This window comes from Piliocolobus tephrosceles, chromosome 16, assembly GCF_002776525.5.
Source record: "Piliocolobus tephrosceles isolate RC106 chromosome 16, ASM277652v3, whole genome shotgun sequence".
Lineage (NCBI taxonomy): Eukaryota > Metazoa > Chordata > Mammalia > Primates > Cercopithecidae > Piliocolobus > Piliocolobus tephrosceles.
The window spans coordinates 22,100,244-22,125,586 of NC_045449.1; the positions used below are offsets into that span (position 1 = coordinate 22,100,244).

General features: G+C 51.2%; 1 protein-coding gene across 7 annotated transcripts in view; it reads left to right on the forward strand.

Annotated features, from left to right (window-relative positions):
• KSR1 (kinase suppressor of ras 1) overlaps positions 1 to 25,343 on the forward strand; it is a 171,812-nt gene that overhangs the window by 134,269 nt on the left and 12,200 nt on the right. For 5 of the 7 annotated variants that reach the window (XM_023183845.2, XM_023183843.2, XM_023183847.2 and 2 more), the window contains 13 exons: positions 952 to 1,012; positions 3,281 to 3,364; positions 4,859 to 4,920; positions 5,022 to 5,128; positions 9,791 to 9,959; positions 13,876 to 13,917; positions 16,331 to 16,385; positions 17,171 to 17,219; positions 17,928 to 18,307; positions 20,411 to 20,507; positions 21,699 to 21,832; positions 22,569 to 22,700; positions 23,947 to 24,082. In XM_023183845.2, the coding sequence (XP_023039613.2) occupies positions 952 to 1,012; positions 3,281 to 3,364; positions 4,859 to 4,920; positions 5,022 to 5,128; positions 9,791 to 9,959; positions 13,876 to 13,917; positions 16,331 to 16,385; positions 17,171 to 17,219; positions 17,928 to 18,307; positions 20,411 to 20,507; positions 21,699 to 21,832; positions 22,569 to 22,700; positions 23,947 to 24,082 (1,508 nt within the window). Of the gene's footprint in view, positions 1 to 951; positions 1,013 to 3,280; positions 3,365 to 4,858; positions 4,921 to 5,021; positions 5,129 to 9,790; positions 9,960 to 13,875; positions 13,918 to 14,413; positions 14,489 to 16,330; positions 16,386 to 17,170; positions 17,220 to 17,927; positions 18,308 to 20,410; positions 20,508 to 21,698; positions 21,833 to 22,568; positions 22,701 to 23,946; positions 24,083 to 25,343 lie in introns of all 7 variants that reach the window. The other 2 variants (XM_023183850.2, XM_023183844.2) reach the window with 2 other exon arrangements.

Genomic DNA, 25,343 nt, shown 5'->3' on the forward strand with positions numbered 1-25,343 from the left:
AGGTCACCTTGATGATTGGATGAAAGTCTTAGATCTTCTTTCCAGAGGAAAGCCTACAGCATTCTACTGAACCAGTCCACAGGGTTCCCGGATCCCCGAAGCCCACCCATGGGCTGGCTCTGGGAGGCAATGGCGCTGAGTATGGGGGCGTGAGTTGAATGTGTGGGCTGCTGGTGGGTGGAGAGAGTGCTTCCAGCAGTTTGTCTACTGCACTAGGGATGCCTGTTCTTACAGGAAATCCCAGGCTGGGGGAGGGAGCGCCCTCCAGGAAGGCCAGCAGGAGGGGCACCTCAAAGCGTATGGCCTTTCTGTCAGCAGAGGAGGGTGCCCAAGAAGTCCCCAGAGGCTCAGGCTCCTACCTGGGTGGGGCTGGCCCACGTGAGAATGTGGTAAAGCTTCACCTTGTCCTCGCTCTGTCTGCCCAGATCTGGCAGTGGCCGCTCCCAGAGGAATATCCTCCAGGGGCTTCTGCCTGGAAAGGCACTGGATGGGCTGACTAGCCTCGGCTCTCCACCTCGGGTAGACAGCTTCAGCCATGTACCAAGAAGTAACCAGAATTGAGCCCCTGCACACTGGGGGCCTGTGGTGTGTTGGCGAGAGGTTGCAAGAGGTTGGGCTGTATGGAAGCTTCTGTCCTCACTCTGGCTTTGCCTTCTGCCTCTCCAGCCTGCCTTGCTCCTCAGCTGGAAACATCACAGGGGCAGCTGACTGAGCATCCCATCCTCAGAGGCCAGGAGCAAGCTAGAGGACCAAGCGAGGCGAGGGGAACCATGCCATGCCACTGGGCTAGCCTGGCCTGCTCCTGTGTTGATGGATAGAGATCAGGGAGATGCTTATGTAATAAACCATTGCGCCCCCCTCTAGCCTGTGGTCTCTGAACTAGGAAGTCACGGGCACGAGCTGTCGCCTGCAGAGTTCCTCAGCCTGCCCATCCGGCCTCTTTCCCCGCAGATGTCTCGCATGGATCCCCGCAGATGGTACGGAGGGATATCGGGCTGTCGGTTACACACAGGTAGGCACAGCGGGCCTGGAGGGGGATCAGGGCACAGAGCCGGGCTGGAACCCACATGGGGCCGGGAGTTCTGGTCACTGTTCCTCAGCGAGCTCTTTGCCTCTGACGGGTCTGTCCATTTCATCTGTGGGACATGGCCCTGCACTTACCTGGAAGCCTTGCCTTGCCAGGGTGGCCACATGGACTTGCAGCTCCGTCATCGGCACCTCCTCGGGTCTCTTCCTCACTCTGCTTAGGGAAAACACTTTCCTTCTTTCCCAGGACACAGGTCCCGGGAGAAACAGGGTCAGGGTCATGGGAAGGAGTCGCAGGAGCTTCCCCTGCATCCAGTGAGATGTCACGTGAGTCCTGAAACTGGCCACACATCAGAGTCTGCTGTAGAGCTTGTTGAAAATCCAGATTCCCAGGCTGCACGCCTAAGGTTCTTCCTCCCCTCACCTGCAGTGTTGACATGAGAAGTAATTAAAACCCAGTGAGGGAGACAGAGCACATGTGCATGTGTGAGCCTCCACAGACCTGGTTGCATCTCGGGGAGGCCAGATTGCAACTCCTTAAAAGGCACTCCATGCAGTTGGGTGTCCCGTGCCACCAGAAGCTCCCATGTTTGTTGGGTGGAGAGAGTAACATTTGTGGATCTCTGCTACACAGTGTATCTGTGATCCCTCCCAAATCTTGTGAGGCTTAGCATTAACCCTATTTGCAGAAGCGTCTGGGGCATCTTACAGCCAGTAGTAGGCAGAAGGCAGAATTCAAACCCAGCTGTTTGTCCCCAGAGCCTCTTCTCTTTCCCTTGTGCTGGAGGCCTTTTTTGGCCTCTGCTGGACCAGTGGAATTTCTTAACAGAGAAGCTCTGTAACTCTAAGTTCAGAGGGCTGGGATCCAGACCCTGTTACACAGCGTCCCAACTGTGGCACCTTGGGAACATCACCTGACCTCTCTGAGCTGGTTTCCTTGGCTGCACACTAAGAATCCTGGACCTGCCTCACTCCCTGGCATGGACATAAGAATCAAATGAGCTAGTGTTAGTGGATGCATTACAAACTGCCTCCCAAATACTGTTGGCATTCATTCTGTTGTTACTGTGATATACAATACGTTAAAAAAAAAATCTGTGTTTCCAAAAATATGAGTTATTTCCGCTCTTAGGCCTCCCCACCCTGTGGACCAGCCTTGCGCTTTTTTTCTGGAGGACACCACCCACTCAGCCCCCATCCTTCCTTCAAATCTATCTTTCGTGTTTTCTTTAATGTTCTACATTTTGGATTGAAAATACACTGATACATTGAAACGTCAACAGAAAATTGCCCTCTTGTTCCTGTCCCCAACTCCTCAATCCCCTCTGTAAAGAGGTCTTAGCTGTGTGTTGTCTTCTAGAGATATTTTATATAAACAAATATGTATATATGTTTTCCCCTTTATTTTTTACTCAAATACTGCATATGTTATACACAATCTTATACTTTTTTCCAAAAATGGAGATACAATTTATATAGAGCAAAATGCACAACTGTGTGTGTGTATGTGTACGTATGTATTCATACACACCTGTGTATACCATCCAGATGAAGATGAAGAACATTCCAGCACCCAGAAAGTTACCTTTAGTTCTCACTAGTTGACAGTGCTACCATTCAGTGGTTACTATTCACTTCTATCATCATAGCTGAGTTTTTTTCCTATACTTGAACTTGATGTGAATGGGATCGTATCCTATTGTACCTTACTTTTTTAACTTGACAATGTGACTTGGAGATCATTCCATTTGCACAGAAAGAGCGTCCTTGTTTTAGTTTCTTGCTGCATAGTGTTCCATTGTATGGAAAGACCATACTTTAGTCATAGCCCCTATCAATGGACATGTAGGTTATTTTCCGTCTTTATGCTGCTAACATGCTGCGGGCATAACTTGTCCATGTATCTTTCAACACTTGTGGCCCTGTGTTGGATAAATTCCTAAGAATTCCTAAGAACTGTTGGGTCGAAGGCTATACACACTTGTACTCTTGATTGCTGCTGCCAAATTGGTACTGCCAGATGACCACACCAACTTCAGCATATTGACAGTGATGACTTTGCATCTGGGAGATCAAAATGCGAGGGGAGAAGCAGTGTCCCCTGGGTATTCCTGTTCTCTCTGGGAGAGGGCCCATGGGGCTCTGGGATGGAGCCAAGACTCCCAGTTGCCCTGGAGCTCCGTGGGAACCCATCTGTGTCTGGGCCTTGGCCTCCCAGCCAGTGCGAGCATGTGCCTGTGTCTGCCCCCTGCAGGTTCTCCACCAAGTCCTGGCTGTCGCAGGTCTGCCACGTGTGCCAGAAGAGCATGATATTTGGAGTGAAGTGCAAGCATTGCAGGTGATGGGAAGAGGAGCGGGGGTGGGAGGAGCAGACACTTTCTGTTGAGTACATCAGAGTTCCAACACACTTCCCTGTACTTGCTATTCATAGTCCTATTCAGCACACCAGGGAGTGATCAGGCCTCTTCAGGGAGATTAAGCAAGTTACTCCGCAAAGAAGGGAATACTTGAGGTGGGCTTTGAAGGATGAATAGAAGTTTACAAGATAGACCAAGGGGGAAAGAGAATTCCAGGCCATGGGAGCGTCTTGTACTAAGGCCCGGAGGAATATGAGGACTGTTCTGGGACCTGTAAGGAGTTCTGAAGTTTAGCCTTACATTTTGTAGCCCTCGAGAGGCAGACAGGTGATGGTAAAAACAAGGAGTTGGCTTGCGGACCGGGAGAGTGAGCGCAGGGTATACATTCTGTACGAGTCCAACTTTATTTTCTCATGCCCTGTGGTTTCTGGTGGGAAGGAAGGGCAAGGATAGGGAACAGTGTGGGCTGGGCAGAGTGTGTCCTCTGCTGTCCTGCTGCCCTCACCTAATGCAGGGTGGCCTTAGAGGTTCGGTGTCCAGCCCACTCTGCCCCTGCATTGCTGTATGACCTGGGGCAAGGCACTTGACCTTTCTGGGCCTGATTTTTAATGTATGCGTCAACCACGGGGATGGCTCTGAGAACCTGAGCTAGTGTGTGTGATTGCATCTGGGCTCCAGTCACACTGTAGATGGTGGGTCTTGTGCATGTCAGCTGGACCCATCACTTTCCCGGCGACTCTCCTGACCTCTAGGGAGTTGCTGACTTCTCTCTCTAGTCTGGGTCTCCTGTGGCTCCTGGCCACTTGGCTTTACATTAGGGACCTCTAGTTCCCATCATGTGGAGAGCACAGGATGACCTCTGAGCCCAGGCTGTCCTGCGATGCAGTATGAAGTTGATAGGACACCCTCAGCCCATTAGAGAGAAATCTAGGACTCAGTGCAGAAGGCAGGACCACAGTGAGAACCCAGTTCTTTCCAATCCTGGCCTGGGGCTGACCCTCAGACCGCACGTTCCATTGCACAAATGTAGCCGGAGGTGCTGCCCTTTGAGTCCCTGGGATTCTTTGGTAAAGCAAACACTGCCTGTCTAATTCGTCTTTTTTTTTTTTTTTTTTTTTTTTTTATAAGTTCAGATTTGTCTTGAGCTTTTTCAGTATGGGTAGAGGGTCTCCTTTTCTTTACACAAAAGAAAAATAGGTGGGCAACCTGGGGCAAGTTGAAGTGGGCATCACGAGACCTACTTTGCTGTGAGGATGGGTAGATGACAGCAGAACGTGGTAAATGCTCAGCATAGCAGCTCAGTGTAGCAGCTGCTATTACTATTAATATCATGGTGCTCTCTACTTTCGAGCTAACATTTGTTGAGAAGTTTGTGGAAACGGAGACAGTCCTGAGTGAATGCTACACAGAGCTACCCATGTGTGCCCGAGCCCCACACGTGGCGCTCCGCACGCTAACCTCCCCTTCTTTACCAGGTTGAAGTGTCACAACAAATGTACCAAAGAAGCCCCTGCCTGTAGAATATCCTTCCTGCCATGTGAGTTTTCTGCCTTCCTCTCCTCTGCCTTCTGGATCTCAGTGAATCTTTCTTTAGCTTGACCTGTTCCCTGGTGATGGGTTTTCCCTCTTTTCAAACAGTAACTCGGCTTCGGAGGACAGAATCTGTCCCCTCGGACATCAACAACCCGGTGGACAGAGCAACCGAACCCCATTTTGGAACCCTTCCCAAAGCACTGACAAAGAAGGTACGCTGGGTAATGCTGGGCAGGACCCCCTTCTGCCACTGGATGTCCTTCCTATAAAGCACCCCTGCCTCAGAGGCTCAGTGGGGAAGTGGGATGTGACACCACAGTCTCAGATTTGTGGCCGGAGGGTGGCCTTGGGAATCATATCTTGAGCCACTAGGAGGCTTTACATTTAAGTTGTGGTGGTACAGCCGTGATTCCCAGTCCCTTCTCCTTTGAGCTAACACTTCCTGTGTGTTTAGCATGTACCGGGAACAACTTCCATTGCTGTTTCATTTGAGCCCCACAGTAGTTCTGAAGGGTACAGACTGATCGATGTCACAGGTGAGAAAACAGCACAGCATCCCCTGAGAGCAAGATACAAACCCAGAGTGGTAGCCTCAGCAGCCACCCAGCCGCAAAACCTGGGCCCTTAGTCACAGTGCGGCAGATACACCTTCAGTTGTTCATTAAAGCAATTGCCATGACCGCCACCGAGCAAGGCTCTGCTGCCCTCACAGGAATACCCAAAAGTAATACAAAGAGTGCATTTTCATCCATAGCCAGGTCAGGCTTCTCTGCTGAGGCAGACGGGTGTCCTCTGCAGCTAGGCAGAGTCTGCAAAACCTGTGTCCCCCAGGAGGGTTGGCATACCTGTCATTGGCCCCTTTGCTCAGGCGTGCCTGGCATCTGGGAGGTGCCAGTGCTGATGGCTTCTGACAGCAGCTCCCATCCTGGCTGGCTGCAGGCTGCTGGCTGCTGTGATTTTGGCTGTGTATTTTTAAGTGTGTTTTACCTGCAGCCCCAGAGCAGGGGCTTAGCGTGTGCCCCTCCGATGAGGAGCATGTGCCCAGTTGCCCCATGGCTGTGACTGGCCATGTGGCTCAGGCTGGAAGAGAAAGACAGGCAACGTGGCCAGTTTGTGCTGGGGACCCTAAAGGTACAGCTTCAGGGGCTGCTCTGGGAGAGCCAGGACCACCTCTTACTGTCAAACAAGAAGGCCAGCTGTCCCAGACCTGACTGTGCCATGGGCCTGCACCTGTCCTCTCTCCTGCCTCTCGTTTCCCTCTGGTGGTGGCTTCTCACCCGGAATGGGGAGGAAGAGGGGAAAGATGATAGGGTCCTGTCTCAGTCTGTTCAGGCTACCATAACAAAATATCATAGACTGGGTAGCTTAAAAACAATAGAAATTTGTTTCTCATGGTTCTGGAGGCTGGGAGGATCAAGGTACCAGCAGACTCGATGTCTTGGGAAGGCCCACCTTCTCACAGACGTCACTCATGCCACGTCCTCCCATGGTGGAGGGGCCCAGCAAGATCCCTCGAGCCCTTTCATAAGGGCACTAGTCCCATTCCTGAGGGCTCTGCCCTGATGACCCAATTACCTCCCAGAGGCTCCAGCTCCCAATACTACCTCCTTGAGGGCTAGGGTTTCAGCATGTGAGCTGTGGGAGTTCACAGTCATTCAGACCACAACAGCTGCCCAGCCCTGGCTTTGAGTCCCAACTCCTCTCTTGCTTCCATGACCTTGAATGAGCCACTTGACCTCTCTGAGCCTCACTTTCTGCTTTGTAAATTGAAGTTACTAATGCTTCATTCACAGGGTATTTGAAGGGTAAAGAGAGAATGTTCATGAACTTGTAGGGAGCGGTACCATACCATCAACTAGTAATTATTTTCCCAGCCCGTCACAGACAGGATCAGTTCCTCAGCAGGAATGCAGTGCCCCCTGCCCCCATTGCCAACAATGTCATCGTTGCCCCTGCCTCTCCTCTCCAGCTACGCCTAGCATACCCCCCATCCCTATGCGTCCTGCACGACCCCCTGCCCATCACGTTTACTCCTGCGTCTCCACCCACCTGGACACCACCCCTCAGCCCTCCTCACAGCACTCTCTCTCTGTTCCACCTCCCCCATGAGCCCCTCCTGCGTGCACCTCCTCGGCCTCTAAGCCCACACAGTGGTGGTGCCAAAGGCCTCTCGTCTCTGAGAGCATTGGCCCTCCAGGGTCCCGCTGAAGGTCGCTATGATAACAGGAGCTGTTACTGAGTTCTCACTAGGGGCCACACATGGTGCTGAGAGGTGTGTTTATCCTGTTCGTCTTCGACCTCTTCTCCCACCACCTGCCCCGCCACCCCTGCCCGCCCCATTCCCCTTCAGCACAGATGCTCCCTGAGGGCCCGGTGATGCTGTCTTGCTCTCATTGGCACCAAGCACACAATAGGCAGTCAGGAAACCAGCATGTTGATTGTTGAATGATTGAACAACCCTGTGATCCGGCAGCTGTTACCCCCCTGTTGCACAGTGGCTCTTAAAGGTTGGGTCATTTGTCCAGGGTTACAGAGGGACTGATGGAGGGTCCTGAGCCTTGGAGCGTGAGTGAGAAGAGGGAGGGCTCAGTGGATCCAGCTCCCACTTCTAACTTGGTGCCACGTGATGTCAACTATCCCTGGCCAGTAGATTCCAGAGGTCACTGTGTACGCCGGAGCCTTCATGGCCTACAGCAAATAAACCTGTTGAACTTAGCATTTAACCCAACTTGGCCTCAACTTCTTTAACCGAGGAATTCCTCTCCCACCCCCAGGGGAATTGATGTTTGCATTCAGGAAGCACTTTTCCGATCCAGGGTCCTGCCTAACGTAGAATCCCCTGGAGCCCTCTCTCTGTTGGTCTTCTGGCCTTGCTGGGGCCCAAACTTCTGAGTGTTCCTAGCTGGCAGGTCTGCAAAAGAATGTGGAACAAGCATGTATTAGTCACCTGCTATGTGCCACACTGAGGGCCCGGTGATGCTGTCTTGCTCCCACCTTTGTGATGCTACTGGTCAGCGCAGTAACCCTCTGCCATAGGTGTTGATGTTTTCATTTTGTGGTTGAGGAAGTGGAAGCTCAGAGAGGTGGAGGAAGTTGCCTAGAGTCACCCAGCTAAGTGGTGGTGGAAGCTGGCCGAGAATTCCAGTCTGTCTGCCTCCAAACCCCAGTGCTCTTTCTTTTTGGCCACAGGGAGAAGCTGGAGCTTAGGCCTGTCTCCCTGCCCCCTAATTTCTCCCTTCACCCACCTTTTCCCATTTCTAGTGCAGCAGCCCTCCCTTCCCAGGGCTTCCTGCCCCTTACTTTCTCCCTTCTCCCCCCTTTTCCCATTTCTAGTGCAGCAGCCCTCCCTTCCCCGGGGCTCTCTGGTCCTTGCTGCCACAGGCTCTTGCTCAGAGCTGTGAGATGCTCACGCTGTTCTCAGGGGTCTCCTCTGTGCTGTGGCTGGGGAGCCATGGCCAGAAGGCATCCTGGAGTTGGGATCATGCCAGGCCCATCTTCCATGACCGTGGGCAAAGCCTTTGGCTTCCTTGGGCCCTGCTCCCCTGAGCTCTACAGTGGGACTGTGGTGGCATGTAGTGTGGATTGAGTTGATAATTGAGTTGACAATCAGTGCCGCCCAAACTTCATCAAAGCTGCAAACCATCTTTATGGTTTGTCTTAACCGGATACCACCTGGGCTAATACTTACAACACTTCATTTTTATGTAATCATCACTATCATAATTGGAAAAACCATGATCCCTACAGATGGAAGGTAATCATTAAAGCAAGCACAGTTAAAACCAAAAAGTTACAAGCTTCATCTGGTTATCACACTTGCTTAAGGCTTGGAGCTTGAAGCCCTCACTCTGTTGAATGGGCGATGAGTCAGTGTTGGAGAAGCAATAAAGACATAGCAGCTCAGGCCGAGGCCTTCTCTCAGACAGAACAAGACAGGAAACAGCACCCCTCCTCCCTGGTGCAGCGTCCTCTGTGTTGTGTCCAAGGGTCACCTAAAGGTGTCTCTCTGGCCACCAAACATGTGTTTCCCATGGCAAGCACTGGTTCATGTGATCCGTCAGCAGGGGGAGCATGCTTGCTTTGAGTGTGGAAGGGATGACATTAACATTTAAGTTGGGACAACATGAGTGAACCAGCCTGTCCTGACAAACTAACTCCTGTGCTCATCTTCTGGAAAGTTCTTTCCAGCTCCAGAATTCTTACCCCTCCAAAATGGCAGACCGCACCAGCCCAAGCCATCACCTCTTTCAGGGTTTTGTAGTTTGACTCTAAGACTTCCCAGTGCCTTTGATTCAGCCAGATTTCCGAAGAAAAGGTCTGTGTACCTCTCGTTTATCATTGGTCTCCCTATGTCTGGCAGAGTGCCTGGTGCTCAGCAGACATGATAGAACATTTATCAGAGCCTGAACTTAATTCATTATAAAATCCTAATGTGTGCCCAGCTCAGAGCCAGGCACTGAGTATGTAATGATCACCCTGGCCTCATGCAACACACGAGGTAGTGGGAGAGTCTTCCGTCAGGAAAGTGTCTGGGACGTCTGCAGTAGACACGGTGCCCTGATGAAAAACTGCTGGGAGCCGTGCCAGGATGGAGAGGAGGAGCGTGGTCCCAGCCAGGGTGCAGGAAAGGCTTCTGGGAAGAGTGTGCTTGAGCTGAAATCAGAAAGCTGAGCAGGAGCCCCATGGGGAATGGGCATTGAGGCGAGGGCCTCTGTGTGCTGCCCTTCCTCAAATGTTAGATGCGTAAAATGTCAGACCCTCAGGATTCCCTGGGCTGAGTGCTTCCTTTCCAGATGGGGAAGGGAGAGTGTGGCCGGTGGGAGGCAGGTGGGGCCAGGACAGCCCTGCCACTCCCAATATCTCTGGTCCTGCAGGAGCACCCTCCAGCCATGAATCACCTGGACTCCAGCAGCAACCCTTCCTCCACCACCTCCTCCACACCCTCCTCGCCGGCGCCCTTCCCAACATCATCCAACCCATCCAGCGCCACCACGCCCCCCAATCCCTCACCTGGCCAGCGGGACAGCAGGTTCAACTTCCCAGGTACCACATCTCCAGGCTTTTCTGGGTTCTCAGGGGTGCGGACAGATCCCCTTCTCAGCAGACCCAAGGTCTGCAGATTCAAGATCAGACATGGTCACAGCTAACAGCTGATGTTCATGGAGCACTTGCCAGGTGCCCCAAGCACAATAGCTCTGATGTTGATGCTGTTGTTATACAGATGGGAATACTAAGGTTCAGAGAGAGGGAGGGGCTTGCCATGAGTTGTACAGCCTGTAAGTGGCAGAATGGAGATCAAACCCAAGTCCGTCTGACACAACATAATCCCCATGCCGCCCTCCTCTTCGTGGGGTGGCCTCTCCTGGGCAGTGCTCACTTTCTCGGGACTGGCTTCTGAGCTCCCAGGAGGCATGGCCAGCAATGCAGGGAGCTAGAAGGCCTCAGACAGGGAATCTGGGTGGGGTCCTGCTGCTTCCCACTAGTGATCCGGGTAAGCTCCTTCAAGGAGACCTCTCGTTCCCTTTCCATAAGATAGGTGACCATGTAAAGTTGGAATTAGGTTGTTCCCATTGTGTGGCTGAAGACACTGAGTCCCACGGGAGATCACAGCAGAGTAGGCCTGAGTCAGGCTCCACCCCAGCTCACTGCCTGGTGTCTGTCAGGAGAGGTCAGGATTCCAGCCTCTCCTGCCCTAAGCTGCTGGCCCTGGGGTGTCTGCCTCTCCAAGCAGCAGAGTGAAGGCCACCTGCCCATTTTGGAACTGAGCTGCTGCCTCAGCCTCTCTGGCAGCTCCTCAGAGGCAGTCTCAGCCTTCAGTTTATTACAGTTTGCAGTCCCAGAGGAAGGAAGGTGGCTGTGACGCTCCTGTTTGCTCCAGACCCAGCTACCGGCTGTCACCAGCCCATAGAGTCCAGGTCAGGCCCCTGTCTCTGGCCTCTGGAGCTCCAGGTCCATGAGGACAGCCATAGCTCTCCCTGTGCCAGGGGAGCCCCAGCTGGAGCTGTACCCAGCCAGCAGGAGGCCAGGGAGCTTCTCCTGGGACTTCTTTTGGGGACAGTGGAGACGGAGATCTTGTAGGAATTTCTCTTTGCCTTCACCTCAGTACGCACGTGGCTGGGTATCTCCTGACATGCACGTGCCGTCCTGAGCACGCCCCTCCCCTCCCTGCATTGAGTGATGGCCCATTTGATTAACCTCCTCTCCCATTCTGCTCTGTCTTTATTATGCTCTGAAACTGTGCCTTTTGCTAAACCTCCCAGTTTGGGTTTTTGTAAATGGAAAGGGTGTGTTTGAAACACGGCAGCCACAGAAAAAGTTCTGTTTGCACAATCAGCTGGACCCTTGCTGCTTTCCCTGAATGTCTCCAGACTGGGCCTTCATTGTCCCCTGCACAGAGGCCTTACTCTCTCAAGATCCTATCTCTTTCGTCATGGCAGCACCAATGGGTCAACCCTCCCCCTAACCCCCACTGCCTGCCCCACTGGCCCTGTAGTTCAGCTGGGGAAGGCAAGCCTCCTGTCGTCCCCCTCCTCTGTGCTGTGCAGGGGCATTGCACTTAAACTTCAGTGGTAAACCTGGGAAAAGATTACAGTCACGTGCTGCTTCACAACAGGGAAACGTTCTGAGAGATGCATTTGGCAATTTCATTGTAATGTGAGCATCATAAAGTGTACTTACATAAACCCAGATGGTATAGTCCTCCACACGTCTCGGCTGTGTGATGTAGCCGATTGCTTCTAGGCTGCAAACCTATGCAACATGTGACTGTACTGAAGATTGTAGGCAATTGCAGCAGAATGCTAAATATTTGTGTATTGAAACATCTGAACACAGAAAAGCTACAGTAAATATACAGCACAAAATATTGAAAATACGGCTGGGCACAGTGGCTCATGCCTGTAATTCCAGCATTTTGGGAGGCCGAGGTAGGCGGATCACTTGAGGCCAGGAGTTCAAGACCAGCCTGGCCAACAAGGCAAAACCCCATCTCTACTAAAAATACAAAATTAGCTAAGTGTGGTGGCGCACACCTGTAGTCCCAGCTACTCAGGAGGCTGAGGCACGAGAATTGCTTGAACCCAGGAGGTGGAGGTTGCAGTGAGCTGAGATTGCACCAGTGTACTCCAGCCCAGGTGACAGAGCAAGACACTGTCTCTAAATAAATAAATCAGTAAATAAAATGTTATTTATTTGTAGGGGACTAGAAGCTGCTCTAGATGAGTCAGTGAGGAATTCCTGTACACTACTATAGACTTTATAAACACTATACGCTTAGGCTACACTAAATTTATTTTAACATATTCTCCTCAATAATAAATTAACCTTAGCTTACAACTTTTTTACATTATAATCTTTAATTTTTTTTTTCAATTTGGAGTCTTTTGTTATAACACTTAGCCCAAAACACATATTGTATAGCTGTCTGTACAAAAACATTTTTCTTTGGATTTTTATAAGCTTTTTTCTATTTTTAAAATTCTTAATTTTTTTTAAACTCTTTTGTTAACTAAGATACACACACTGGCCTAGGCCTGTGCAGCGTCAGGATCATCAATATCACTCTTCCACCTCCACATCTTCTCCCACCGGAAGGTCTTTGGGGTAGTGACATACATGGAGCTAGCATCTCCTGTGATAACAGTGCCACCTTCTGGATACCTCCTGAGGCAACTGCCTGAGGCTAAATTACAGATAACTTTTTTTTTTTTTTTTTTTGTAAGTAGAACAAGTATAATCTAAAATCAAGATTAAAAGTCTGGGCGTGGTGGCTCACGCCTGTAATCCCAGCACTTTGGGAGGCCGAGGTGGGCGGATCACCTGAGATTAGGAGTTCAAGACCAGCCTGGCCAACATAGTGAAACCCCCTCTCCACTAAAAATACAAAAATTAGCCAGGCGTGGTGGTGGGCGCCTGTAATCCCAGCTATTCGGGAGGCTGAGGCAGGAGAATCACTTGAACCCGGGAAACGGAGGTTGCAGTGAGCCGAGATTGTGCCATTGCATTCCAGCCTGGGCAACAGAGCAAGACTCCGTCTCAAAAAATAAATTAATTAATTAAAAAAATTTTAAAATGATTAAAAGTACAATATAGTAAATACATAAACCAGTAATGAAGTTGTTTATTCTCATTATCAAGTAAGATGCTACCGTGCATAATCGTGCATGCCATCCTTTTATACAGCTTGTAGTTCCGTGGATTTTTTCCTGCCAGTGTCACCACAAACACGTGAGGAATGCATGGCGCTGCCCTGTTACCACAGCTACCACATCACTAGGCAAGAGGAATTTTTCCACTGCATTATGATCAGGGCCACCATTGTGTATGTGGTCCCTTGTTGACCAAAGCAACATGTTCTGTGTGGCACATGACTGTATTTATACCCCCATTTGACAGTGAGACAGCTGGAGAGGTTAGCCAACTCCCTAAGGTCCCAGAGCCTAGTTATGTGGCAGAATTGAGGTTGGAACATGCTGTCAGCTTCCAGAACCCCAGTGTATCCTTTTCAGTACCCTGTAAGAGAGAGAGAAAAAACTGTGGGTAGGGAGTGGTAAGGTTGAGACACTCTGGAGGTACAGGTGGGGCTCAAGGGGAGGAGGCCATTCTTCCGTACATAACACTGTTAAACTTTTCAGAATCACTGTTTCTCTCCCATTGTATTTTGCCCTTCTGGGCTCACATGCATTTTGCAGAGCGCTGGTGACCAGAGATGGGGTCTTGGAATGCCCAATCCTCCAGTGCAAACCCCTTTAGTCCTGCGGGCTCCTGCCAGGGCCCATTTTCTCCCAGCTCTTTTCCTACTTCCTGCATGGTTTGGCCTGTCCTTGCCAGGTCCATCTAGGGTAGGGCTGTCCCAGCCCAATAACCAGTCCCTGTCTCCCAAGCCGGTACCTGCAATTCCGCTCCTCCCTCCTGCGTTGGCCGTTCTGTGTGTGTGACTCACCTCCTCTTCTGTTTAAAGCTGCCTACTTCATTCATCATAGACAGCAGTTTATCTTTCCAGGTGAGTCCTTTGCATGGTTCCATTAACTGCCCTTTGCTATGACCCCTTCTGTCCACCCCACCTGGGCGCCCTCTCCCTGGGAGTGCCTTTGGAGGTACTTGAGTCTCCCTCCACCTGTTCTGAGAGCTGACTGACTGCCCATGGGGGATGGGAAGGGGTCAGGGCAAGTGCCCTGGAGGTGGGCCTCTTAACGTGAGAAGTTCTTGCTGGGAGGGACCCTGGAATCCATCCTGTCCAGCCTCTTGGCACAGAGACTGCAGGCGACCTTTTCGAGGTCACACTGCCGGGAGATGGTAGAAGCAGGACTGGAACCTGGGTTTATAGAATGGGGAGAGGACTTTTTGCTAACGCTTTATGAGCATCTGTCACCATATCCTCCCTTACGCAATAACCAGAGGATAGCTTATGCACAATGTCTTAGAGAAGTGGAAACCCACGTGGGAAGGTCTGCGGGCTTCACTTAGTGGGCTTCACCTTTCTGTGCCTTACCACACAGTGCCATCTGCTGGCCACTGCTGGAAATGCCTCCTTATTGCAGAAAGTTTAAAGGAAAACACTTTCAATTCAGTAAGTCAATACATTGAGTCCCTTCTGTAAAAATTGTTTTCTGCACTTACTGTGTACCAACCTTTTCATTCCTGCCCCTAAAGTGTTTGAGATCAGTGCTTTTTACTGTAACTGAAGGTGATGAGCGTAATGGTGTTTAAAACAAAGACTGTAGCTGTTTTTTTCTTGGGTCTTGAACAGGACTGTCTTGAAGTCACAGTATCTTGGTTACTCCAGGCTTTTCTGTTCCCTAAGCCAGCTCCATTAGGGGGCTGACTTGGAGCATCTGTGAGTCCTTAGAGGCCTGTCTGCATGGCGTTGCTCAGGTGTGTGCAGGGCAGCAAGTCAGGGCCCTGAGAACCCGCCTTATGGAGGCTTCCTCTGAACAGCTGAGCAGCCTCTGCAGTTTCACACCCGTTTTTTGTTGTGGTTTCCCTGGTTACTAGCTCTCGGATGCACACAGGGGATTACCCCAAAACATTGGGAAGACATGGCTCTTTTCCCAGAAGGGTCCATTTTCCCCTGAAGATATGTCACAGGAAGGGCAAGGAAATACATTTTTATTAAAGTAAACGTGGACACATTTTGGAGCAGAATGCGTGATACACTCTTTTAAGGAAAAGCATCAGGCTTCAGAAGCATTTTGCCTTCCCACTTGGGGGTTGGGGACAAACCACACCCCAACTCTTACTACTTCCCTCATGCCTTAGGCGTGTGTTTACCTTCTGTGGAACATTTGAGCAGTGTTGGATGGGTGGAAATGCCAGGCCCCTGCTGGTAGTCTGCAGGCACACTGTGTCCAGGGGAGGCCTTACCAGTAGAGGCTTCTAAGGTTCTGATCCCCCAGAAATTGTGCACAGGATGTTGGGCACATGTGTGCATTTCCCTGATAAGAAGGCCCACCGCCTCTATCAGATCCTCCAAGTCTGTGAGGTCCCGGAGATGTTGACAGCCTGTGGTTCAGATGACCTTCAAAGGCAGAAGAAAGCCCTAGAAGAAGGTCGAGGGAGGTCTTTTGGCTGAATGGGGAGAGTCTTTGTCCACACAGGCAGGAGACAGGCCTTTGAGAGCTTCAGCCACTGCCACTTCCTGTCTCTTTTTGCAGAAAAGAGCGGGAAGTGAGCGGCCCATGGCAGCCCTGGGGCCACCAATCTCCCTGCAGCACTTTGGTTCCATGCTGGAGTAGCCTTCGGTTCTGGTCTCCCTGGACGTGGGACTTTTAGCACTAAAACTGGGAACACCCCAGGCTCAGGGGTCAGCCCCAGCTGCCCACTCTTGGGCCCCTGATATGTGGCGTTTCTTCCTCTCCCCTGAGAGCTGGTCCACCAGTGACCCATACCGGAAGCCGAGGGGTCGGGGCCTTTGTGCTGGAAATCCCCAGCACCTGTACCAGGCACCAGGTGTCGCTAATGAGCCACCTGCACATCCTGCCACCCGCCTTGCTGGCCAAAGTGAGAGAATCTCATTACTTTCAAGGGTTGTCGCAAGCAGTCCCTGCTTCCAAACAGCAGCTTTAGCCAGCCTGTCCAGTAAATGAGAGCCCAGTTTGCTTTTTCCACTTGTTTGTGTGGGGCAGTTTGGCCGGCCACAGGTGAGTGGTGGTAATGAGAAGTCTCACCCTCCTTACCTGCCCGGAGCCCCTTTCTGAGACAGAGCTGTGTATGCAGAAGCAGGTGCTGTGGAGGCTGCGTCCTTGCGAAATTTATGGAAGATCACAGGCTGGTCCTTGTGGAAGTGCCTGGGGAGCACGTGGCAGCCCACTCAGGGGAAAATCAACCTCTCTGGGGGTGCTGGGTTTCAAGCACCATGTCTCTTTGGGGAGGGGAAAGCGATCTCATGCTTTGTATTTGGTTTTTCTTTCCTCCAGACATTTCGGCCTTTGCACAGGCAGCCCCGCTCCCTGAAGCTGCTGACGGTACCCGGTAGGCATCCCTAGGCTGTGTCCCCTTCCCTTGTTCGGGGAATTATTCGGGCTGGATCCACATCCCTGGCCACCTCCCACTCTACCTTTCCAGCCAGCCAGATGCGGAACTCCCTGGGCTCATTCACCCTCCGGGCCAGTGAATTCCATAGAGGGTTTTATTTGCCTCCTATCAGTGCGGTCAACATTGGGTGGGGCTGCCTGTGAAACTGGAGCAGTCTTGGGACCCAGGAGGGTGGATACAGGGCACTTGGAGTTAGAGAAGCCTAAGAATAACTCCTGTGCAGAGGCCTTTCTCTACCAGGCCATGCTGAGCACTCGACTCACATTCCCGCATCTTACGCTCGGTGCAGTGGTAGGTCTCAAAGTAGGTGCCATTCTTAACGTACAACCAGCCCAGAGAGGTCAAGAAATTACATAAGGTCACACCACTAGGAAGCGATAGAGCTGGTTCTTCAAGTCGAGGCCGTCAGATTCTGAGTCCTGTGGGTGTTCTCTGAGACCCTGTGTAGCAGTGTCACATCTGAAAAGGGGCTTTGGGGATGACTGCCCACCTCTCAGCCCCCACCACCCTCAAGTTAGCCTAGGGAAGGCTGAAGCTGCACAACGGGCAGGCCTGGCCCCCAGCCTCTTGCCTGTTACCACGGTATCCACGTGGCCTTTCCCCTAGCCAGGTGTGAGTCAGGGTAAGGATCTTTGTCTCAGGTCTCTCCCGGGAATCCCCGCCAGCTGAGAGCAGAGCGGCCTCCTGCAAGGTCTCCTTGACAAACCCTGTTTTACTCTTAGGCTCGACAACCAGCCGAAAGCAGACGTGTTGGAGGCTCACGAAGCGGAGGTGAGGGTGACACACACGTGTCCACAAATGGCCCCTCCCTTGTTTCTCCCTTCCCCATCTCAGAGTGTGCAGGGGGCTTGAGAGTGAGTGGGTGCTGGGCCCTGGCAAGGGCTGTCCCAGGCACCCATTGCAGAGGTGCATGGTAGGGAAGAACGATGAGGAATGTAATGGAGCAAGCTTGTCCAAGCTCTGCCTTCCCCACGTTCCCCAGGTGATTGTAGCCAGGGTCAAGAACCATTGCCTTGACCCTTGAACAAAAGTGTCAGCTGAGCCTGGATCCCTCCATTGCATTATGGCTTGGAGAATGTTAATAGACTGATTTACTCCTGCCCAGGGGAGAGTCAGAAACTCTGTTTAAACAAGAGTTCTGGAAGGATGGATGCAGTGAAATTCTTCTATGCCAGGGATGCTCTTGCTCTTCTTTCCTAGACAATTAGATGTTGCTCACAGGTAGGTACTGGAGTATTAGCATGACGAAGGGCCTCAGGTCACGGGGGCCAGCCGCCACATACTGTGGATGAGGACGTTGAGGTCCAATGATGCTAAGTGAGCTGCACAGCAGGCCAGTGCAGAGCTGCAACTACAACCTGTGTCCCCTGGCAGGATGCCTCTCTCCCCTGTTACCTGGCTAAGGCTCCAGGAGAAGGAAGAGATGTCGCAGAGCCCAGATCTGCTGCCCATCCCTGTTCCTTCCTGCTCTCCTTTCAGGCTGAGGAGCCAGAGGCTGGCAAGTCAGAGGCAGAAGACGACGAGGACGAGGTGGACGACTTGCCAAGCTCTCGCCGGCCCTGGCGGGGCCCCATCTCTCGCAAGGCCAGCCAGACCAGTGTGTACCTGCAGGAGTGGGACATCCCCTTCGAGCAGGTAGAGCTGGGTGAGCCCATCGGGCAGGGCCGCTGGGGCCGGGTGCACCGCGGCCGCTGGCATGGCGAGGTGGCCATTCGCCTGCTGGAGATGGACGGCCACAACCAGGACCACCTGAAGCTCTTCAAGAAAGAGGTGATGAACTACCGGCAGACGCGGCACGAGAACGTGGTGCTCTTCATGGGGGCCTGCATGAACCCGCCCCACCTGGCCATTATCACCAGGTAACCAAGCCCCAGGACCTCACGCTGGATGGCCAGCTCAGCCTCCCCCTTCCCCGGGAGCCCCATTTGTGTGGATGCCCTAGAGGGTGTGGAAGTTTTAACAGAGGCATAAAGAAGAAAACCAAAAATGGGGTATAACTTCCAATTCACATAGCCCCATTGACACTAAAAAAGAAATAAATATGGGCTGGTGTAATGGCCCACACCTATAATCCCAACACTTTGGGAGGCCAAGGTGGAAGGATTGCTTGAGCCCAGGAGCTTGAGACCAGCCTGGGCAACGTAGTGAGATGCTGTCTGTACAAAAAATACAAAAAACTTAGCTGGGCCTGGTGGCAGGTGCCTGTGGTCTCAGCTACTTAGGACACTGAAGCAGGAGGATCGCTTGAGCTCAGGAGGTCAAGGCTGCAGCGAGCCAAGATCATGCCATGCCACTGCACTTCAGCCTGGGTGACAGAGTGAGACCTTTCTAAGGTTAGAGAAAAATCAATGTCCATAAAAGGTACGGAGTGAAAGCCAGTCTTCTCCCATTGCAGCTGAGTGTTTCTCCCCAAAGTCAGAGACACTATAAACAGTTAACATTCCTTCTGTTAAAATGAAGACATTTGCATATACTCACGTTTTTAAACTGTTTATTCCTCTTTGTAAAAATACAAAGGAGAGATCATGCTGGCTCACACCTTGCCTCCTGCACTCGACTGTGGGTCTGAGGTCTACTCTCAGAAAACACCTGCACAATATCCTCCTCACATAGGCTGAACTCACTGGTGTGCTGGTAAATGTGTAACAACCAGTTTGGGGGCAGGAGGGAGGGAAGCCCTAATTTGTAACATCCATCACTTCCTGTGGTGTAAATACTCTCACCGTGGTCAATTTCAGACTACCAACATTATCTCCCTGGAGTGGAGCAGAGTTGGAAAGAGTCATTTAATCATGAACTCACTGGTGGTCCCATAATTTATTTACAGAACAAGACTGCATCTCAAAAAATTAAATTAGTTAATAAAAAACAAAATCGGTAATTAATTAATGAAAAGCAAGACAGGGTCTTGCTCTGTCACCCAGGCTGGAGTGCAGTGGTGTGATCTTGGCTCACTGCAAACTCTGCCTCCCAGGCTCAAGCAGTTCTCGTGCCTCAGCCTCCCAAGTAGCTGGAATTACAGGCGTGCGCCACCACACCCGCCTAATTTTTATATTTTCAGTAAAGATGAGGTTTCACCATGTTGGCCAGGCTGGTCTCAAACTCCTGACCTGAGGTGATCCACCCACCTCAGCCTCCCAAAGTGCTGGGATTACAGGTGTGAGTCACTGTGGCCTGCCTGAAACAGGAAAATATTCATTAACAAAAAAATCTTACTTTGTTTAGAATACGCTGAAGGAAAGTGGGACACAGATAAGGAAAGCACCAACCAATATTCTCTACCCCTCACCCAGTTTTCGAAGGCTCTGAGACTCCAAGAATATTTTCCTAAAAGCATAGTCCCTTCCTAAGATAGCTCCCCTGGGCCCACATTCTCTCTGGGTCCCTCCTCACCCGGGGTTTTAGGAGTTGATGCAGGTGGAGACCCCAGAACTCAGGCTTCTTTTCCAGTAGTCACCCTGACGCCCCTAACATCTACCCCACCCCCTTTCCCTCCTTGTACACTCCTTTATTGTAATAAAAACCCTGTGATCAAGAAAAAATGAAAACTATAATGAGACTCTTGACAGTGAGCCCCAGAGCCTTGATGTTGCCTGTTGATGGCCTTAAATTAGCTAAGTTCTTCCCCATCAAGAGTGGTCCTGCCTTGAAGCTACCAAGCATGGCTACTCTGAGTTCCTGAGAGCTTTGATGCGCTGTTTCCTGTTGTAGGATGGGCAGGCACTGGCTCTCAGGGAATGGGGATTTGTGTACGTGTGCATGCGTGGCATCACGTGTTTCTGCACGTGCGGGCCAGGCCCCAGCAGGAATAGGCTGGGTTAAAGAAGATTTGGCTCACAGTCAAGGGGCTAGAGAGAGTCCTTGCAGGCAGGTGGGCACGGTTCTCCCCGTGGGCTCCACCAGGGATAGGGTCAGGCTGCACCAGCCCCAGACCCGTGTTTGACCCCTACCACCCTTGACAGCTTCTGCAAGGGGCGGACGTTGCACTCGTTTGTGAGGGACCCCAAGACGTCTCTAGACATCAATAAGACGAGGCAAATCGCTCAGGAGATCATCAAGGTAAGGGGGAGTCCAGCTGCTGGGGGTGGGTTTCCGGCCAGTTCCAGGGCTCTCGGCTGTTCCTCTCGCGCTGTTACCCCCTGTTAGAGTGGTTTGGGCAGCTCTGCCTCTTGCTCAAGCTCAGGCTCCTCGAGGGTGGGGACCCTGTGTCTTCCTCCCTGTCTCTGTCTCATTCACTCAGAGCTGGGAGCTGACTGTCCACATGATTAGACTTGATGGAATTAACTTGGTTGGGAAGAAACTTGGCAGGCTTTAGAGACAGTTTCAATCCTGGTCACACCCGTTGTGTGACGTTGGGTAGGTTGTTTAGCCTCTCTAAGCCTCAGTGTTCTCCCCCGTAAAATGGGGGTCTTCATATATCCTCCCTCTCTGGATTGGTGTGAGGTTAAAAATGCAATAATCCATGCAGTGGGGTACCCAGGAGCCCTGGGTCTGGTGTTTGAAGACAGCTTGACCTTGGGTGAGATCATGCCTGTGTCAGGTCACCCACGTTCCATGCACCTGACTCATCAGTGTTCAGTTCAAATAGAACATTGGTTAGAAATCAACCGCTGCCACGTTTTCACTGGACAGATGAGGAAACCAGGCTTCAGAGAAGTTGAACACTGTGTCCAAGGCCACAGAGTGAGTGAGAATCTGAGCTGAGATGGAGTTTAAACCCCAGATTTCGGTTATAGTCCAGGGCTCCTTCTACTACAGCTCAGATATTAGGAACACTCACAGTTGGGGACCCCAGTGTGGGAAATGCCTCTCTGTTCCCCCGCCTTGAGCCCTTGCCCTGCCTGAGAGCACAGACCAACTGTGCATATCCTGACAGAAAACCCCAGCTCATTTAGGCCCTTTATGACTGAAAGTGGATAATCTCACTGTCCCTGAGCCCCCTGGCTCCCTGCCCATCACCCTATTCATACCTCCTACCTTAGCCAAGCTTAAGGTGGTTGTTCAGAAGCATGGTAACATTAAAGGAGCATAGACCAGTCTGGGGTCAGATCTCAGCTCTGCTCCTTCACTGCCGTGTGGCTTGGGGCAAGTGACTTTCCCTCTCTGAACCTCGATTTCTTCTTCTGTAAAATGGGGACAATATACTGCATGGAATTGTGAAGATCAAATGTGGGGATGTAGGTAAAGCATCCAGCCCAGGGTGGCAGCTCTGTCATCGCATATCTTCACTCCTCCTGACGTGTCCTCCAGGGCATGGGATATCTTCATGCCAAGGGCATCGTACACAAAGATCTCAAATCTAAGAATGTCTTCTATGACAATGGCAAGGTGGTCATCACAGACTTCGGGCTGTTTGGGATCTCGGGCGTGGTCCGAGAGGGACGGTGAGTTGGTCTCGAGTGTCTGGGTGGGATGTGGGTGTGGGTGGGGAAGAGCGGGGCTGAGGTCTGAGCACTGTCACTGTTGCTGAGCTGCAGCCTTCCCTGCAGGGAAGCCCAGGTCGCTTTGGTCCTGCCCTTGCAGTTCTGGTTCAGATTCAGATTTGGGTCACGTTTGGGTTCTCAGGCTGACTTCCACGGAAACCAGGTCCTCACACTCACATTTGCCCTGGCTGTTCACCAGCTTGGCCAAGGAACCAGGATTCATTTCCCCACGATGAGGAAGAATGTCAAATTTTATTTCCCCAGATCTTGAAGGGATTGGTAGGGAGAAAGGCCCTTCCCCTCGCATCTGGGGGAACCCCGAAAGGGAACATGTCAGGGAGGCTGCAAGGCCAGCCCCAGGCAAGTTTGAGATCCACGGGCAGATCGGGGTTCCTGATTAGAGAGGCGCCTCATTCTCCAGCAGAGGGAGCTGGGCACCTTCACCAGCAGCTCCCTATCAATATGTATCCATTTTTGCCCTGCTTTTCTGGAAACACCCGGTCATGACTCCTTTGTAGAATTCCTCAAAAGCACTGGTGCCTTCCCCAAGTGCAGGGTCAGCGTGCTGGATCTGGGTGTGTTTTGGAAGCTGTGTGTGGGTGTTCTGCTGGCCCTGCCTGTGCCAGACAGGTCTCTTTGCTGCCTGCTGAAAGGTCTGTGTCCTTGTCCCTCCTTGTCCCGGCTTCCTGGTCTCCAGGCGTGAGAACCAGCTAAAGCTGTCCCACGACTGGCTGTGCTATCTGGCCCCTGAGATCGTACGCGAGATGACCCCAGGGAAGGACGAGGATCAGCTGCCATTCTCCAAAGCTGCTGATGTCTATGCGTTTGGGTGAGTAGGCCCCTGGTGCCCTGAGGCCAAGTGTGGCCAAAAGAGAGGGCCCTAGTGGCCATTGAGGGGCAGAGGGAGGCGTGCTTTTAGGTGTTGAAAACCCAGGCTTTGGAATAAAAATCAACCTGGTCTTGAGTCCTGACTCTGCCGCTTGTTGAGTGCGTGACTATATCCTTGGCCTTCTGGAATAACTCCTCCCAACAAGGTCGTTTCATGAGGACTAAACCAGGTAATTGTGTACAGTGCTTAACGCTGGCTGTCAGTCCCACCCGCTGATCTGGGAGGATGCTCACCAGAGCTGACCGAGAACTGCCCCTCCCAGTCTGGGGAAGCTGGGTGTCCTACCGGCTGTGCTACCCCACAAAGACCTGGGTGCGGACCAGTAGCAATGGAATGTGAGCCCGATATAGAAGTTAAAGTTTTCTAATAGCCACATTAAAAAAGCAATGGGTGAAATCAGTTTCCTCTGCTTATATATTATAAAATTCTATAATATATCCAAAATAGTATTTCAACATGTAATCAATATACAAATTAATAAGATATTTTATATTCTTTTTTCCTACTAAGTCTTTAAAATCTGGTGTGTGTTTTCTGCCTAGAGCATCCCTCCATTCCACTGTGCACATTTCAATCACTCATTAGCCCCCTGCGGCAAGAGGCTCCCACACTGGACAGTGTGGGTCTGATGGAGAAAGTCCCATCCTAAGTCAAGAAAGCCAAGGGGATGTGGAGAGACCAAGGAAGGCTCACCACCCCGGTCACCTGTGCTGTCTCTGGGTATCCTTCCCAGTGGGGTGGCCTTGGCGCCATCCTTCCTCCCTGACCTTTAACTGTATCCTTCCCTCAGCACCCATGTGTGCCAGGTGCTGGGCTTGGCACTTTAGTACTCCTCAAACAATCCTGTGACAAGAGACATTAGCCCCACTGAGGTGAAGCAGTTTTACTGGGATCTTGCAGCTAGAAGGTGGCAGAGCTGGATTTGTGCTGAGATCAGAATGACCACCAATGCTCCAGTCAAGCCTGCGCTGTCTCAGACTTCCCACCCCACAACAGCACAGGGCCCAGGTCCTCTAGGGCTGGGAGGAGCCTCCAGGAGGCCATTGTAGCATCCCCTGAAACCAAGTGGGTGAGGAAGGTTGGAGAAGGGTCGTGATCCTCTGGCTGGGCTATGGCTGCAGGAGCCCCTGGGTGTGAGCTGGGCAGAGTGGCCCAGGAGCTCACGGCCATGGCTGGGTCTCTGCAGAACTGTTTGGTATGAGCTGCAAGCAAGAGACTGGCCCTTGAAGAACCAGGCTGCGGAGGCATCCATCTGGCAGATTGGAAGCGGGGAAGGAATGAAGCGTGTCCTGGCTTCTGTTAGCCTGGGAAAGGAAGTCAGTGTAAGTAGCACCTGCCCTGGGTGGGGCAGTAGGGCTGAGGGCAGGGTGGGGCACGTGGCGTGGCCGCCCTTCACTCACCCACCTGAGAAATGAGGTCGGTGAGGAGCTCTGCCACCTGCAGGTGTCTAGCTAGAGATGAAAATGATACGCACTGCCCAGGAATGGGGAAGGAACAGGGAGGCATAAATAAGAAAATATCCATCGTTACCCCACTGCTCACCTTTTTCATTCCTTTCAGTCTTTTTTTTTTTTCTTAAAGATAATGGTTTTCGTTGATTTATGAGATGAAGGTAAAGCCCCATATTATTTACATGAAAGAAGATTTTTTTTTTTTTTTTTAAATCACTGCTCAAAATATAAATAGTTGTGTTATGCTGTGGTATTAAATCTTTCCCCGTAATGTTTTTCTTGACTGTTAAGAACAAATCAAAGTTTCCACAGCAAACTTGTTTTCAAAAAACCAAGTCTTAATTATAGTTGCTGACTTCTCATTTCTGCGTGGTTTCTCCTTAATGGTTTCTCTGTGTTTGTAAGTTTTGTCAGGCTAACTGAGAGGCTCTCAAAATATGTTTATTTAGAAATAGAGCATTGCACTGGGAATATGCATGCCATGGTGAATGGCTTGCTTATTCAGGGAGGTAAAGGAAAAAAGGAAGAGGATTACATAATTGTTTTGAAATATTTAGTTTTCCCTGGCGGCAAAGATCACTAACAAGAGTGATGTCATTCCAGGGTTAGACAGGATGTTTGGGGCAGATGTCCTTGCAGGAGTATTTTTGTATAAGGTTGCCATGGCCTTCATACAAGGTTGCAGTTTTTGCAGTCTTTAGTGATAGTTTTTGTTATCAGACATACAAGCTCAAGAAGCCTCTCTTCATGGCTTTCCCAGGCCCGATTTGTCAGAGTTTTCTTCACATTAGTGACTCTATTTTGATTCTGACAGCTTTCAGTTTCCTTTATCCTGGCACAGTGATATATGAAGAAACTCCAGGGCTCGGTGTTTTCAGTGCCATCAGCGATAGCCATGTGTCCATGAATCAGATAGGATTGGGACAAAACAGACTTGATGTTAAGCAACTCCAGTCAGTATTTGGGCAGCATGACAATTGAAGTCTTCAGAGGGACCACCCAGCAGTTGTCCAGGCTAAGATCTAAACAGGCTGCAAGCTTCTTGTTAAGGTCATGAACATTGCTGGCAGGATCACTGTCTGTCTGCAGACTCCGTGTGCAAATTCACAGTGATGAATTCAACCTCATCTTC